Genomic DNA, 17,943 nt, shown 5'->3' with positions numbered 1-17,943 from the left:
TGGGGTGGGGATGGGGGTGAAAAGCGTTTCCTGACCCCATTCCCACAATGCTGATTCGGCAGTGCAGGCGGGGGGCGGGGCCCATGAATTGGCATTTCTGACGGAAGCTGCTGGTCTGAGGACCACACTGGGGAACCACTTTCACTAACTAAAGCCTAGAACAGGAGGAGGAATAGAGACCTGTGCAGAAAGAAAGGAAAAAGCGTAGGTTCACCATGAGCCAAAACGCGGCCAAATGATAGGAATTCCATTTGTTGCATTTAGTCAGAACCTGCCTGAAGTGAGCTTATGTGTAAACCAATGACGAAAGCTGTCAGTAACCTGAAGGGCCTCTGCTGGCTATCAGACGCTATCGATCTCAGCGAATGAAGAAAGACAAACAGACGGGGTCACAGGAAGTCGGGAGCACAGGGGAAATTTGACCAAGTCAGAGAAGCTGCCACCATGGACCCTGACCACTCTGGCCCTGGCAGTTGGCAGTCGGCCTGGAGGCACTGACTGCAGCAAAGAACAGAGGGTGACCCCAGTGACCCCAACAACCCTGCTCGCCACTCCAAGGCCCAGACCACGGCCAGGTCTGTGCTGCCCTGGCCCCGCCCCTCTTGCTGTCTTTGGGAATCCGTTAAACAGGCGCTTTGCTTTCCCTCGAGGGCACAAACGGAATGACGGGAATGCTACTTACACTGTACTCGGCTGATACTCCTCTGTCCGTCTCCCGGAGTGAGCTCCAGGGGAACTGTCCAGTAACTTTATATAAGTTTAAGGAGAAGCTAGGAGACAATGGGCAGAGCTTTAAAAGCTGAAACAGGGATTATAACTTGCACACATTTAAATCAACACACTCCCGGGGTTCATCTTCATGAGGAAATCTAGAGCATGTAACACCGTAAAAGTTACATGCTATAGATTCTGTAGGGTTTCTTTTCCCAAACAAGCCGCCTATTTTAACTGGAAACCAGGCCAAGGATCTGTGTGGATTCCTACTTTCTTTCGAAGTTTCCGGGCTGTGGTTTGAAGAAGGACAGGCCGTAGGAAGTTTCTTTTGTTCCATAGGAAAACTGAAACGTCACTTTTTCTGCACGACCTAGCAGGTTAGGGAGTTTGATTCCAAGTACCTAGGAGGGGAAAAAAAATAGTGGGGGTTTAAATCGAAGGAATGGTAACTTGTAAGAAAACCTATGCTAGCTGAGGGGGCCTCATAAAAACAGGATAAAACGTGGAGTACACATCTGGCAGAAATTAGTGCTTCTACTCTTTAAAACATGCCTTTGCTGAGGGCACACGCCCTACGCACACAGCTGATTAATTCGAGGGCTTGGCTAAACTCAGTAACTTAACTGTGAGGCTCAGGGAAACCAACTCTGTGGGTTTGGAGTTTGGGGAATTTGAACAAGAAACTTTAAATATAAACATTCCCCAAATCATTCCTAATTCACTACTGATGTTAACAATGTTTTCTAACAATCATAGAATGATCAACCCCAGGAAGACGAATGGGAAACCACGGGTTATCTTACAAATAAAGATGAAGGTGCGTGAAAGGGTTTTGAAACTACCATCCGTTTCTAGAACACGGTCGCATTTTAAAGCTCAAAGCTGGAAGTCCCCCCGGGCGGCAGGAGAGGCCTGTGTCGTACCATGCTTCCCTCGTTGTTCCCGACCATGGTGTTGTAACTGCCCGTCAATCTCCTCAGCTCAGTGACTTCAAAGGTAACGTCTAGCCCGTTAGGAAGCGCGTCATCTCCTAGGTGAGTAAAGAACATTCAACGATGACACAGCAGGAGAGGTAGCTGCATGTTGGGGCCTACTGTTGAAAAAGACAAATAAGCCCTCTCAAGGCTCGGTTTATTTACAATCTCCTTTGGAAATCACACTCTCTATTTGAAAGTTCAGGAACACTGCCGCACAAAATCACAATACCTCCACGCCAAAAATCCTGCATCTGGCTTCCATGGTAGAAGATACAGAAAAACAGGGAGAGAACTATGCAACACTAGTCACTTAAGCACACATTATTTGCTAAATGCTTTTGTTCTCCTGTGAGGGGGGCCCCTGAAAATCTTTGGAGCCTCGATTCAACTGACATGAAAATGTGGAACTCGTGACAAGAGGGACTCTAGTGGCCCTGAAAGAGAAGCAACACATGCAATCCTTAGGTAACAGGGAATCATTTTTGTCCCCCCTCAAGCGAGGGGTGGGGTGCCTGTGGGGTGATTAGTGTCTGAACTGCGTGCAGCTGCCCCGTGACCCACCGAGGGCCCTGGGGCGCAGGGGCTTGTGGGTGTCTCACAGGACGGAAGGAGCTCAACCTGCCCCTGGTGGGAAAGGGGCCGCATGTGGGAGCCGCCAAACTTGAGGCGCCGGGGCACTGGCTCCCACAAACTGACTTGGTTGGTCAGGGTACAGTCTTGACACCATTTTATTCTTTTTTTTAATTAACAGACTTTATTGTTTAGAGCGCTTTTAGATTTATAGGGAAACCGCACAAAATACAGAGTCTCCAGACCCCCTTCCTACTTCCTCACACGCAGCCCCCCCTCACTGACAACTTGCACTAGTGTGGTGTAACGTTTATTACAACTGAGGGACCAACAGTGAGACGCTGCCATTAACCAAGTGCAGTTTGCAGCAGGGTTCACTCGTGGGCTGTACATTCTAGGGTTTGACAAGGGGATAAGATCGAGTACCCACCAGTAGAGAATCGTCCGGAATAGTCAGACTGCCCTAAACCCTGCTTTTCCAAACGCTCCCGGTAATTCCAGAGTGGAGAAGGCTGCCACAGGCGGACCAGCTGACCACGCACACGCCACATTTACAACAGACAGGAGCGCTAAATGCCACCAAGACGTGACGCCATGAAAAGTAGTCCAGAGCGGTGGCGAGGCCACTTGTCATTCATGTGACCTGGGGCAAGTTATTAAGCCTCTCCTAGCTTGTTTTTCTTAGTGGAAAAAGAATAATAATGATGCTTGACCAGGATTTTGTGAGGATTCAGTTGGATCACGGACATAAACCCCTTACACGGAGCTCAGCACAAGTACGCCATCTGCTACCACCGAGAGTGCAGACGCAGCAGGCTGTCTCCCACATCTCTTCTCCCTGTTTTAGTCCAGGGGGTTGCCTGGGGGGCTTGTTATGCCACGGATTAGTTGAATGTGCATTTCTACAAAGTTCCCAGGGGAGAGCAAGGCTGCTGGTGTGGGACCACTCTTTGAGAACCACCGCTCTAACCAGAAGTGAGTCCTCAAGTCTTAGCTGTGCGGAACTCAGACTTTATTTCAGCCTCTCCTGCACTAGGTGTGGCCATGTGAGTAAGCCCTGGTTAGTGGGATCAGAGGGGGGTGCTGTGTGCAACACCTGGGAGAGGTGCTTAAAGGGAGGGGTGTGCACTTTCTCCCCTTTCTCTGCTGCCGGATGCTGGAATGACATGCGGGACTGGAATGGCATTCAGACACCACCGGAACCAAGGGACCCTGGGGATGATGAAATGACAAGACACCAAGGGGAAATCACGCCAGCCCCAGGTGACCTCAAGGACAGAGCTATGACACCAGCCCCAGATGGTCTCCCACAGCAAACAGGCAAATAAAAAACAAACACGGAACTCTGATTCCTGGTGCCCTCCTCTTCTCAAAGCAAACAGTGAGATGGAGTCTGCAAAAGCCCATTCGGACACGTGCTGGGCGATCGCGAATGACGCCTGGCTCCCTCCTCCAGGATCCTCAGATACCTGGCACCTTACCCGTCCCCGCTCAGCCTCACGTACAAATCCAGCTGCTCCCCTGAGATTGTGGGCCACCCTATCTGTCTGATAAACCTCCAGGGCTATCTGTGCCTGGCCACACAAATGGTTTTTGTGATCCTGGGGCATGCATGGAACGGAACATCCCAGGGAAACTACACCACATCGTGTACCTTGACAGGTATCGATCAAAACATCCACTTGTCTAAATATTCCCAGACGAAGCAGCTTTTCACGGGCTTCATGAGATTTCCGCATTACCTAGGAGACAGAAGCAGAGATACAGAAGCTTGAACGGTGGCTGTGGCCAGGCTGGCGGTTTAACCATCTGGTGCTCGCTGGTCAGGGAGAAGAGACACATGAAAGGAGAGACAAAGCATCTGGGGAGCAACAGAAATCCTATTCAGATGCACAGAACCAAGCGGAGGGCACAGAGCAGGCGGCAATAATATAACCCCTTTCGCATAAACAAACAGAAAGAATCAAAACGCAGACAACCTGGCGGGTTTTCCAGGAAGAGAATGACAACCACTGGTTAATAAGGGGTCTGTCTGGTAAAAGGAACCTTCCGTGTGTGCGCGTGTGCCTTTTTAAGTTGTCTGAATTTTCTGACCACCTGGTTTTTTTTTTCCTTTTCAATGTCAACAGCAGTCCTTTCTGATGCCAGGAGTCCTTTCCTGCTGGAGGGGAAATGGAAGTAGGTGGGGTGGGAAAGGACCTTGTATAATAAGCCAAGTTTAGACTTGTCCTGCAGGAAAAAGGGGAGTTAGCGTTCTCAGCAGGGGAGACGCAGGATGGAATTTCCTTAGGATATGAGCTGATCGTGCAGATGAACAGGGAGAAAGGAGAAGCCTGGAGACAGACAGACACAGAAGGTGGCAGACCTGGGAGCTGGGAGGGACGCTGGTGGAGCACAGGGCCCGGTGCTGGAGGGGAGGGTAGGCTATACGCACATTTCATGGGCGGGAGCCCAGGACTGTCACTGATTGGATGGAGAGCAGGAGAGGAGAGGGCGGCTGTGAAAACTTTCAGCTCTGGGCTTAGCATTTCTCGGTGCCATGAGGAGTCAGAGGCAGAGAAGAAGGACAGGCAGGGGCGCGCGGGAAGGGGCGACGAGCTGAGTTCAGTTTTCAGCCACATAGCGATGGAGACGTCTGCAGCAACTCCATGAGGAAATGCTCAGTGGGCAGCTGCACAGTCAGGGATAACGCTCAACAGAGAGGAAGTGGCTAGAACCAGAGGTGGGAAGCCCTCAATGTGGAGGCTGCAGTTAAACCCAGGAGTGTGGATGAGACCACCCAGAGAGAGGGGGACACCACCCAGGAGACGGGTCGTCAGGAAAGCCAACTCTTAATGGTGGCCACAGGGAAAGCAGCTGACAATGGGGCCTGGAATGAATGTGATGAGAGGTGGGAAGCAGCCCAGGACAGTGTGGGATCCGTGGAAACCCAGGGAAGGGGCGTGCCAAAAAAGGAAATAAATAAATCCCGAAAACAACAAAGCAAGAAAATATATTCGCCCTCAGTCACAGTTGTCACTTTTTTAATATGCAAGGAGCTCTTATAAATTAACAAAAGCCCAACAATCCAATGGGAAACAGAGGACACCAACAGGTAATTCACAAGAGAGGAATATGAATGGCCAATGGCTACAGAAAAGGTGCTTAATCTCATTCATAACTAAAAAGTGCAAGTTAAAATAATGAGAATGTATTTTTCACCTAACAGGTTGACAAGGATTTCTATTTATTTTTTTAAGTGTTTTTTTTTTTTTTGGCAAGTGTGATAACACCCATTGTTGAAAATCAGACCTTCTCACATACCGCTGGTGTGAGCTCTGGAGGGCAACATGGCACCATATGTTCAGACTGCAGTGCACATGCCCTTCCCAGAAACCCCGCTTATAGAAATGGACCCTACAGACACACTGGCACATCACACAAAGAGGTTTACTGCGGCACTGATCATACGAACAAAACACTCAATTTATATGTTCATTTACTGGAACCTTCACAATTAACGATGCAAAGTCCACACACAGAGATACCGTGCCATTGGTATGTGCTGATGCAAAAACATCTCCATGATAATTAATGATGTCCAATTTGAAAGGTACAGAAAATACGTGCAGAATGGAGAATGGGATGATTGTTCAAAGGCTCTCCGTGTGGAGACACGTGTACAACACGCCTGGAAGGACGCACGAGAAACCCTCAGCCATGGCGGCCTCTGGAGGGCAGGCCTGGGCTTGGCAGTGAAGTTATTCATTCACTACATTTCATTTCCATGCCCTCTGTACCGTTAGATTGCTTTACACTGTTTTTTAACAGTATAAACATACTTATATACAGAGGGTGCCAAAAAAGTGTATACACATTTTAAGAAAGCGGAACTGTATTAAAATTGTAATACTCAAAATATACCGATAACAAAAGATGAATACAAGTCACGTTTGGCTTCTGCAATTACAAAAGGTGCTCAAAGTGGTTACCATCAGCGTCTAGCTGCTTCTGATGACAGCGAACTACTGTTTGAGCAACACTGACCAAACAGTCCACTTGTATACATTTTTTTGGCACCCCTGTATTACTTTAATCTTTAAAAAACAAACTAAAAAAAAACCTCTAGTTTTTCAAGTGGGAATGGCCAAACACTGTCAAGTAAAACGAGGCTGAAAGGAGCCACTGGACTTGGCCATAAGGAAGCGCCGTGACCCCACCCCAGCACGTAAGTGTGGGCCCAAGGTCGGAAGGCCAGGAGGAACCCACAGAGGAGAGGAGCTAGATGGTGCAACCCAGGAAAGCAACTGTGAGTAAATGGAGCAAGGGCACGAGGGGACCACTGGGTGGGTGACCACTGAGTGCCACCCACAAGGTCGGGGGGCCATGAAGGGAGAGTGCCAAGCAGGGTCCCCAGGGAGGAGTCAGCACTCAGTCCCCACAGCCCCCATTCCAAGGCTGGGACGCGTGTGAAGAACATGGAGATGAACCAATCCTGGAAAGAGGACAGACACACCCTTTTCCGGGATAAGGGCGAATGCAAACATACACAAGTTTGTGGGAGGCACCCAGGGCACTGAGGGGTTCAGCGTGGGAGGCCACGGCTCCCAAGATCATGAGCAGAGAGGCTGGGGTGGGGCGCTCGGCGGAGTGAGGCCAGAGTGGGGCGCTCAGCAGAGTGAGGCCAGGGTGGGGCGCTCGGCGGACTGAGGCCAGGGTGGGGCGCTCGGCGGAGTAAAGGACACAGGACAGTCACACATCTTCAGAGGGCAATGAAAAGGATGCCAGAGAGAATACTTGCCTCAATAAGGTTTTTAGCCTTAAACACGTCTCCAATTTCATACATGATGATATCATCTTTAGTCCTTCCGAGGCCATCAAAGTGAACGTGCTGGACAACCACCTGAATGTGACAAGAGAACAGACTGTGAAGTATGACACAGGACAGGAGATCCGGCATCAAGCCTAACGACAAATGTCTGAAATTAATATCAGATTTTTTTTCAAGTTTAATGATCCACATTTCTTAATCCCAGACTTTATTCTAGGTATTTTTCACACCCTTTCAAATAAACGGTGACATGGACCTGCCCTTTGCTAGGTCTGTGCTTCCTGTGAGGGGTCCACCAGGTCTCCGTAGCGAGATGACCAAGGACCGTGTTGGTCCTAAGCCCAGCAGGCCGCAGAGGTCCCCTGTATGTCCTTCCCCACGTGCTCCGCAAGCACTGGCCCTGGGGTGACGCTGACTGTAACCCAGTCTCATAACTGCGTGCATCTTACTAGAGAGCTCGTGGGGATTCAGCACAGCATGAAAAGCAAGGACTCAGAGCCTCTCTGCACCGGAAAGAACACTTCTCAGGAGGGGAACTGCTTCTCCCTCACCACCGTTTTCATAAAAGCCACTCACCACAGTGAACACATAGTAAATGTTTAATTTGTTCCAGAAAAGGGTTAGGCATGGGTTACCTAAGAGCCAGGTATTGTTCTAGACAATGAGGATGCAACAGAGGACAACACATAAATTCCTGCCTCAGGGGAGCTTATGCTCTCAAGGCGAGAGAATCAGGCAACGTGTATAGTACAGTAGATGGTACCAAGCGACAGAAAAATAAGGCAGAGATCCTAGGGAGTATTTGGGAAATTTATAACTTATAGGTGACTGGGATATTCCACTGAGAAGATCTTAATGTAAGAATTCATGGGCCGGCCAAGTGGCGTGTTGGTTAAGAGTTGACTTGGGATGCCAGCTCTGAGCATCAGAGTCCCGGTTCAGATCCCACATGGGCCAGTGATGCTGCGCCCTCTACAGCTAAGATGGTGAACAACAGCTCAACCTGGAGCTGGGCTGCCATGAGTCGCCGGCAATGGCGTAGGCTGCAGTAAAGCTGCAGTGGGCTGCCGTGAGCTACCATGAGCAGCCGGCAGCCGGTGTGAGCTGCCAAGAGCCGCCATGAGCAGCCGTCCAATGGCCGGTGGCCGATCTGCCTCAGCCAGGAAGAGCGCAATGATAATACCAATGATAATGGGCCAGTGAAGCGACGTCCTCCACAACTAGACCGAAGAACAAAAGGATAGTAGCTTGTCTGTTCCCCTTCCCCAATTCCCCAACGCTGTTCCCTCCCCCAATTCCCCAATAAAATCTTTAAAAAAAGAATTCATGAAAATGAGCTCACATTGCTTCAACTTTGCTTAATTTCAAAAGCAACAAAGTTTAGGTAAAGTTTCATTCAAGACCCAAGGCCTTTTTTCTGGGAGCAAGAAACAAAGTATAAACTTAAGCATATTTGAGTCTGTCTTAGAAATGCTTTGTGGTTTTTTTAATAACATAAATACAAAACATGTTTGGTTAAACTTCCCAAGAAAATAATCACCAAGGAAACACTATTTTTCTAAAACCAGAACCCATTTTTCTAAAAGTCAGCAGCCTTTCTAAACTGTAGCTGGCTACAAACTCTTCTGTGATGAAGGCACGGAGGCAGGTTAATTCCCTTACACCCCCCTAGAGGTTTACGGAAGTGACTGCTTCTCCTACTAACAGCATCAAGCCCTTCAACAGAATACTCACATCTTTGTTTTCAAGAATTTCCTGTTTAGCTTCAGGTTCAACTTCAACAAATTCAGCTTCTTCTCCTAACGCTCCAAAATCAGGCCCACTGGCTGGAAGCGGCTCCAAACTCTGAAAGGGAGGGAAGAACCACAGATAAATGAACTTACATAAAAAAACAAAACCTGGGGCGGCCAGGTGGCTCAGTCGGTTAGAGCGCGAGCTCTGAGCAACAGGGTTGCCGGTTCCATTCCCACATGGGCCAGTGAGCTGCGTCCCCCCCACAACTAGAATGAAAACGGCGACTGGACTTGGAGCTGAGCTGCGTCCTCCACAACTAAAGGACAACGACTTGAAAAACCTTTGAGTTCCGTCTTTAGATGGTGCCCTAGAAAACTCAGTACCGTGGTTCCCTCTGCTGAGTGGAGGCAGGGGCAGGGTGCGGGGTGGGGGCACAAGTCCACATGGAAGCTACTGTTATGTACAAGTCTTAGACTGGTAGTGAGTGCTTCGGTGTCCTGTGTGTTATTAAAAAATAAAACAAAGATGAAAATGAATTAACTAAAAGGGTCAAGGACGAATCTATGATGACGGTGTCATGGACCGAGGATTATAGCGAATCCAGTTCTGTAAAGCCCATTTGAAGACAAAAACAATTGAAAAATAAGATGCCACAAAGCCATTTACCAGGGAAAAGAAAAAAAACCCTGCTTTCTTGTTGTTATAGAAAGTACCTTAATTTTTAAAATCAAAGTTGGATGCATTCTAAGGTAACGACACCCCAAATTACTAAAACATATTTTTCTGGACGCTGATAGGTTTTTTTTTGGTTCAGAAAATCTTATTCACACTAAGAGGAAGTGCACATGCTGATAAAATGGGCCAGAAAGTGGTCACTTTCTTCAATCTAAACTGACATCTAAAAAGCATTAAAGCATCTTCTGAATAAGGATGAATAAGGATTCCATTGGCTGTGCCTGGCTGAGTACTTCCAGGGGAGAAAATAATATAATAGTATGTATAATGATATACATACAACATTATGTATTATATTATACTATATTACGTGTATTATATATTACACGTTGTATATTATAGATGTGCTCGCTTAACCACAGGGATTCCCAGACACTCTTAGAATAGATTCAGATCTAGTGTGGCGCCAGGTGACTGTTCAAATGAGCAAGTTTGGGGAAAACCATGCTAATCAGTGTCTGGCTGCTTCCTTACTCCACCAATTCTCCACAAATGAGCACTTTCAAAGTGCACAGAAGTGCCTGACATCGGCAGGATGCAAAGCAACGGGGACTCTGGGCCGTGATCACCGTTTCCCTGGAAACCTCAGAAGCCTCTTGTCAGTACACCCTCCATGATATCACTGATTCTCTGCAGAGGTAATGACCTGACAGTCTCATGTCCCCTTTCTCCTCCCTGCCTTAAAAGACTCTGGTGGGCCCCCCAAGCGCCTGCAGGTTAAAATCCCACTAGATCCCTTCACAGGGCCCTCCTTAAGGCCCACATCTGCTACCAGTTTCAGTCCCCACCACTGTGCGACTCGCACGTTCATGTTTGTACACACCTTGTTCTCTCTGCCAGGAATAACTTCCCCGCTAAGTAGCTTAAAGAGCCACCTTAAATGTCACCTCCTCTGTGAGCCATCCCTGGCACCTTCAGGCAGAATCAGTCCCTCCTTCACGGGGACACCTCTTGACATTAGAAGTTTATAACCTTTGCAAGGACTCCTTTTTCTTATTTTTATCTGCCCTGGTACATCAGAAGTACTCACATATTGGTGGAATAGGTCAGTGAATGATTTTTTTTCTTTCGTTCTTTTACTTAATAGTTACTGAGTGTCTACTGTATGCTGAGCACTGGGACAAGGGCAGGGAAAGCCACAGTGAACAAGACTGGCCAAGTCCCTGCCTCACAGAACTGGAAGTGGAGTATTTACATAAGTAAAAAAGGGAAGATAATGCTTTCATTTATCTTTCATTTATTTCCTATCATTATCCTTTCCATTTTGTTGTGTAATATTTTAAAAATTGAATTGCTACTATAGTTCTCAAGTATATTAACAAATTAAAATAGTAACATTTTTCCTGTACCATCTCATGACTATGCTGTCTACATTTAAGTTTACACAGTGCACAAAAGTATATTAAATGTGTGCAAATTATGTCTGCAGAGTATAGTAGATACGTTGGTTAGGACTATAGGCCCATATCATTCTATTTAGTCCGAATGCTTAGCAAATTTGCTTTGTCCAGGCACAAAGTTTATATCTCATTATGCTAAAAAAAATTGCATTGTGATTCCTAAAATTTCAAAGTGTGGAACAAGATTCAGTAAAGACCTACCAGACCCGTATGTATTCTTCAATCTGAAATCCAGGCTTTCAGGTTAAGAGACGATGTCTTTATGATTTTACAAGTACGTCACAGCTTGATGTCCTAAATTAACTGTCTTACTAATACGCATTCATTCACCAAATATTAAGAACCTACTATGTGACAAGCACTTACAAGAGCCTCACCCTCATAGACTTTACATGCCAGTGTCTGGAAGAGCAGGCATGGGATGAGTATCTGGTAAAACGAATTTACATACATATCTGGATCTAGCTTCTCGCCTTTAAGCAGATCAGTCTACCGGCCAGTCAACCAGTTCTATTGAGCACCATGTGCCAGGCACTGTGTGAGGCAATGCTAACTAAAGGAACAGGATGTGCAATAAATGTAATGAGTTCTGCGCTCATTAAATAGTATCTCATTAAATAGAACTCATTAACTAGAGCTCATAATGAGTACCCTTAAAGTGATTATAAACTAGAATCAAATAGAAAATATTTTTAAAACATAGCAGATATTAATGGCAAATATTGTTTCACAAAACTTCTGTTTCATATATGCATGAGGGTACTAGACATCAAATGTAAAATGTTTTGTTACTGGCAGTCCTGACCAAAAAGTTCACAGAACGCTGGCTAGTGGAACAGAAAGGTCGAATTAAATTAAAACTTTTTTTTTTGGTCAATACATTAATCAAAGGAGCAGCAATTTTAGCATCAAAGGGGATCAATAAAAGTAGAGATTTTTTTCCCCCTGTATCCCCAGCACCTACAATAGCACCAGGCACACAGTTCCCATTGGCAGATATCACCTGAATAAATGAATGAATGCTGACTTTGTTCAAGATGCTACAAGAGATGCAAACCAAGCAAAATGCAGTTCCTACTGTCAACATCTAGAAACTTAGAATCTAAAAGGATAAGACAAAAAAGCAAACAGAGCTTAAACAGGGCACCAGAGGAAAAGTGTCCAAAAAGTTGGTAGCACATCCAAATGAGGGGAGACAAGGAGAAGGTTTATGAAGGAAGCGACCTGAACTGAGGTCTAAAAGATGGGAAACATCTGATAGCTAATGATGGGGTGCGGGGTGGGTGCAACAGTCCAGTCCAAAGAGTGTGTCAGAAGAGCAACAGTGTTTCACGTGAATGAAAGGAGGGGAGCTGGCGCGGGAGATCTGAGTTTTGGAACTTTCCGAGGCTCTCATAGGGCGACCTTGGACAAATACTCACTCTCTGGCCTCAGTTAAGATTACGACAAAGGAGAGCAGTTCGTGGGCGCCCAGCACCCAAAAGTACTTATTAAGACACAAGCGCACTGTGTGTTGTGATTCTCCCCACAGCCTGGTGAGTAGGTACTATCACTGCCTCCACTTTAAGAGGAGGACCTCAAGCCTAGCGAGGTCCCGTCTCTGACGGTAAAAAGTAGCAAGGTGGCCTCCTAGGTGGGTCTGGGCTGGCCGAATCCTACATGACTCCAGCAGCGGCGGAGCGAGGCCGTCTGGAGAGGGTGACCGGTGAGAAGAGAAGGCGCCCGACAAGGCTGCGGGTAGAGAAGTCGAGTCGTGGAGAGAAAAACGTATTGCTCTGCTCCAGGACATCACGGAAAGTTCGCTAGTCCTTTCTGAGCCACTGCCTCGCTGAGTGACCTTGGGCGAGTCACGACCCTCCTCTGAGTACAGGTTTCCTGCTCGGAGGTCTGCGGGACACGCTGACAGCACCAGGCCTTCTGCACCAGGCCCGGGGGCCCAGCGCGGAGGTGCTGCAGGCGGAGCGACCCGCCCCGTTCCGCGCCGGCCACCGGGCCCCGCCGGCCTCCGAGCCCCCTCGCCAAGTGAACCCCGGGCGCAGCCGCCAGAGCGTCTCCCCGCGGCGCCCGCCCAGAGGTCACGCAGCCCCGCGGGTCGCCGGGCCTCTTACCCGGGCATGCACCGTCCCCATGGCTCCCTCTCCGACCGCCGCCTAGCAGAACTTCCCGGGCCAACCAAGTCTCGGCTGGTGAGGGCAGAGGGCGGGTCCGCGGCGGCGGAGCTGCCTGTCAGTGCATCACCTACACGCACCCGCACGCAGCGCACTGGGGGCGTCCATGATGCCCCGCCTTAGCCCCGCCCCCTCGTTTATGGTGCTTTCGCTCATTGGTCCTTTAAGCGCCTGTAACCCGGATGTTCTCGCGGACGCCGGGAAACCCCGCCCAAGTGCAGAGCGTCCAATGACGCCTGCGAAGCTGCTGGCGCTTGGATTGTGTGTCTGTGTGTCGCTGTGCTAATAGCAGGTGTCCGGAGTTGACCCTGGGAGAGACCAGACCAGTTGGTGGGTGCGTCACGACTTCACCCAGGTCTCTCCCTTAACCCTCCTGGCATCCCGACCCGGGGGGTCCTGGGCTTGTCCCCACGCTCCTGCGAGGCTCCGAGGCTGCCCACGCCCGGCTGCCTCACCCAGCGTCTGGAGCTGCCCCAGTCCCATGGTCGCCCTGCCTGCTTCCTCCCGGCCGCACGGATCCTTGCAAGTCGCTGAAACCCCTTAGGGCTCGGTCTCCTCATTGGCAAAATGAAGGTGATAGCCATCTCTACTTCATTGGGTTGGATTAATAGGGCTCATGCATGAGAGGCGGAATGTGAAAACGCCTGGCCCAGTGCAGGGCACTCAGTGAGCAGTGGATAAGTGGCCTTGATTCATTCAGCTGCAACCAGTAAATATTAGGGTCATCCAAGGATTCGGGTGCGGCCATTCACTTTGGAGAACGAGACAGCCATGGGGCTTCATTTGGGTGGCGGAAACAGCTTCCACCTCCCCCGCAAAAACCCAACATATACTGTAATAAATAATAGTTACACATTGTGATAAGTGCAGTGAAGGAGAGAAATGAGCCACAAAGAATGAGAAGCGGCATTGTTGGGTATTAGGTCAACTCATGTTTCCACTTCTTCCTGATAACCGTATCATTTCACTTCTCTCTTACCCCATCCCAAGGACCCTGACACCCTTTCCGTGTAAATAGCAGCAACCTAAAACAAATGAACAAAACAGACACAGACCCACAGATACAGAGAACCTGATGATTGCCAAAAGGGAGAAGGTGGATGGATGGGCGAAAAAAATATATTGAAGGGAAAAAAACCCCAAAAAGGCTGATGCTGCAATCCACCCTTTGATATTCTTATTTAATTGATCTGGGGTCCGTTTTTGGTGGTGGTAGGGGGCACGGGAAGTTTAAACAGTTCCCCAGGTGTTTCTGATCTACAGGAGATCCTCATACTTAAGGGGGGAAAAAGGAGCACCCTAAGCCTCCAGTATCCCTGGGGTAAATATTCAAAGCCCACATACACCTTCTTGCCTGGAAAGAGACAGAAGTTGGCACCTGCCAGGCTCCTTACAAATGGACCTATCCCTCTGTCTTCCCAGCTCCATGCTCAGCCCAGGGCCCTCTGTTTGGTTCACTCCCCAAGCCCAGAGGCTAGCACAGTGCCTGGTGCGATGCAGGGACTCCCTGAGCATTTGCTCAATTATTGCTCTCCCACCCTAGACTGGGGCAAGCAGCCTCAGCTCTGAGCAGATGCTACCTGGCCACAAAGGCCTGAGAGCTGGGAGGGGACCTAGGAGGGAGGACAGGAGGTGTTGGTAATCCTCCCACGGCCTGCGCACCAGGCCCTCCAAGGTGCCCACCAGGCCATCTGTCTTATTCATCGCTGTCTGCCTAGTGCTTAGTATGTAGTTGATGCCGTTATTATTACATTGGCAGGAAATTGAAGGTGACGCATTCTTCCCTCACCCCAGCCTTGTGCTTTTGCTCATATTGTTCCTTCTGCCTCAGATGCTCTTCCATGGCCCCTCTGCCTGGATATGCCCACATAACCCTCAAGGCTCAGCCCACACCTGGCCACAACACCCGAGAGAGGTAGTCACATGCCCACTCCAGCCCCACCGTCACTAAGTGTCCCACTCCCCAGCAGCGTTTCTCTTGGTGTGTCCTGGAGATCTCACCGGAGACCCTCTGGGGTGATGAGTAAATATGCACATTCCTGGGCCTCAGCCCTGACCTGCTGAATCCGGATCTCCGGAAAGGAGACCCTGCAAATCTGAGTTTTAAAGAAGCAGGTCAGGTAATCCTTTTGCCAACTAGGTTTAAGAACCGCTCTTGGAAACATTCTTTGTTTTCATGTCTTTCTTCACCACTGGTTTCAAAAGTCTTTGAAAGCACGGGTCTGCTAACCAGCTTTGCAGCCCCTGGTCAGAAATCTGGGAAGAGGTGCAGAGCAGCAGGGGGGGGGGGGGGGCATCAGCAGAAGGTTCGGGACAAGGACACAGGCAGGCAGGGAAGCCTCCCATGAAGGAGAAAAGTGTGGGGGGCCAGGCCTGGCAGGGAGGCTTTTGGGCCTGGGCACAGGTTCAAGACGCACAGCAAAGAGCATGGGCTGCGTTATAATTAGCTGTGTGACCCCCGGCAGGTCACAACCTCTCTAAGTGTCAAGTTTTCTCCACTATAAAGTAATGGGATGGGATTACTAAGGACTCTGCCAGCTCTAGGAAAGATTTTTAAAATCGGTTCATAGTCCACAGTAGGAAGTGAGGCGGCCTGGGCTCTGGCAGGCTTTTAAGCCCCTTTTGGATTTTCACTTGCCAGCGGACCACAAACACCAGATTAGCCTCCAGTTAGTGGTTACAAGAACGGCTTTATGGACAAACCACTACAGTTCGGTCACGACTCTGCCTATCGCATCTAAGCTGTGTGGCGTTCAGAGAGGCATGTACCTCCTGGGTCAGTTTCCTCTTTTGTAAAGTGGGGGTAGCAACAGTATCCACTTCATAGGATTACTTTGGGGGTTTGAGAGTTAATACATGGAGAGCTGTGCCCAGCCCAGAGAGAGAGCCCAACAAGGACTGGCCGTCCCTGTAGTTGTGTGCTAGGCACGCTGCTAAGTGCTTTTCACAAAATGGCCTTATTGAACCATCCCAGTCAAGTGGCCTTTTACAGAGCATGAAACTGCAGCTCAGAGAGTTAAGTGACTTACCCTAAAGCCAGGTGAGACCCAAACACAGGAGAGTCTGATGTGGCCTCATGCCCTTAGCCACCTCTGAGCTTTGCTCACAGGACCCAGGGATGGGGAGAGAACAGAGCTAAAATAGATAATGGCTCAGAAGCCCCCAGCCCTGGGCTCCCCTGGCAATTTTAAAAGGAGGGGAGGGGCACACACCACAGGCTGCAGCCTGCAGGAGGCCTCATGAAGAGAAGCTCAAAACAGCCCCGCTGTTAGCCAGCAGGACCCCAAGTGCCCTGGACTCACTGCCCCCAGGCCCAACTGCTGGGACCCAGGAAACTGGCCCCTGGTCACCAAAGTGAGGCTTTCAGGGTCTTGCTGACCCCTGGCTCAGACTTAAAAGGCTGTTTTAGGTGTGAAAACTTTTGACAGAGATTGCCAAAGATAATCTAGAAATGGAGCACATTTTAAGCACAAATCACACCAAGTAGACACTTACTTGTAATTGATTCTGCCAGTTCCTGATCTCTGTTTCCCCACGTGTAAAATGAGGAGGATAGCAATTCCTAAGGCGTAAAGGTGTCGGAGGACTTAATGAGATAAAACCCGAGGCCTGCACACTCTAAACACTGAATCAACTAGGTTTGCTCCCCCCTTCTTCTCGAGTAAGCCTCTTCTCACATGAGGCGTGATAAAAACTAAAAAAACAAAAACGGTGAATGTTTAAATTTAAAACGTGTTACAGCAAAAGACACATTGCCATTAATCACCCTCAAAATATTCCCCCTCGCTTCAAACACACTTATCCCATCGTTCTTGCCAGTTTGAAGCGGTTCTGGAAGTTCTCTTTGATGAGGGTCTTCAGTTTTGCTGTCATGGCTGCCACAATGTCCTGAATCACTTTGACTTTGGGGAAGAGCCAGAAGTCGCACGGTGCCAGATCCGGTGAATAAGGTGGATGAGGACACACCGTAATGTTTTTACTTTTAAATTTTTTTTTAATTGTATTGGCTTGAATAACTATAATGTACACCTGAAACTAATATAATGTTGTATGTTAGCTATATTTTAATAAAAATCTTTTTTAAAAATTTTTATTGGGAACAGCCATGGTCATTGGTTACACGTTGCTTTCATGCTACAATGACACAGTTGACTCTTAGGGAGGGCGCAGCTCACAGTGACCCATGCAGGGATCCAACTGGCAACCTTGGTGTTATCAGCACCACGTTCTAACCAACTGAGCTAACCAGTCACCCCCACACCGTGATGTGTTTATTTGACAGAAATTGCCGTATACCAGAAGCGATGTGACGTGGAGCATTGTCATGATGGGGGATGAGTTATGCTACACTTTAAAACATACTTTCTCTCAACCGTAGCTCATACCAGACTGACTGCACCAAACAAGTTGAAACTTGTCACACACTGTTATGAAGGTTCGTCGCGCTGCTTCCTGTTTTGAAGGTCCCTGCCTTTCTGTTGGATGACACTCAGCAGCAGCATTCACTGTATTGTTTGATCACAACAGAAAGGCTCCGTGTCACACGCAGCTTCTGGTACAGAAATTTCTGTCAAATAAAAACATCACGATGTGTCCTCACCTTATTCACTGATCTGGCACCGTGCGACTTCTGGCTCTTCCCCAAAGTCAAAATGACCATGAAAGGTAAATGTTTTGAATTGATTCAGGACATCGAGGCAGCCACAACAGTGCAACTAAAGACACTCAGGAAAGAGGACTTCCCGAACTGCTTCAGAAAGTGGCAAGAACAATGGGATAACTGTGTTGGGGAGGGGGGGTAGGTGTTTTTGAGGGGGATTAATGGCAATGTGCCT

The 17,943-nt window shown here is 48.6% G+C and overlaps 1 protein-coding gene across 1 annotated transcript in view; it reads right to left on the bottom strand.

Annotated features, from left to right (window-relative positions):
* SAMM50 (SAMM50 sorting and assembly machinery component) overlaps window positions 1-13,265 on the bottom strand; it is a 35,083-nt gene extending 21,818 nt beyond the window's left edge. The window contains exons 1-7 of the mRNA XM_019632346.1: window positions 13,049-13,265; window positions 8,806-8,916; window positions 7,042-7,143; window positions 3,916-4,003; window positions 1,638-1,744; window positions 985-1,115; window positions 683-770 (exon numbers count right to left, since the gene is read on the bottom strand). Of these exons, the coding sequence (XP_019487891.1) occupies window positions 683-770; window positions 985-1,115; window positions 1,638-1,744; window positions 3,916-4,003; window positions 7,042-7,143; window positions 8,806-8,916; window positions 13,049-13,069 (648 nt within the window). The 5' untranslated portion in view covers window positions 13,070-13,265. The remainder of the gene's footprint in view (window positions 1-682; window positions 771-984; window positions 1,116-1,637; window positions 1,745-3,915; window positions 4,004-7,041; window positions 7,144-8,805; window positions 8,917-13,048) is intronic.
* Window positions 13,266-17,943: the final 4,678 nt, after the last annotated feature.

The sequence above is a fragment of the Hipposideros armiger genome, unplaced genomic scaffold, assembly GCF_001890085.2.
Source record: "Hipposideros armiger isolate ML-2016 unplaced genomic scaffold, ASM189008v1 scaffold_1129, whole genome shotgun sequence".
Lineage (NCBI taxonomy): Eukaryota > Metazoa > Chordata > Mammalia > Chiroptera > Hipposideridae > Hipposideros > Hipposideros armiger.
Note: the sequence above shows the minus strand (reverse complement) of the source record. Positions and strands in the feature narration are given on the sequence as shown.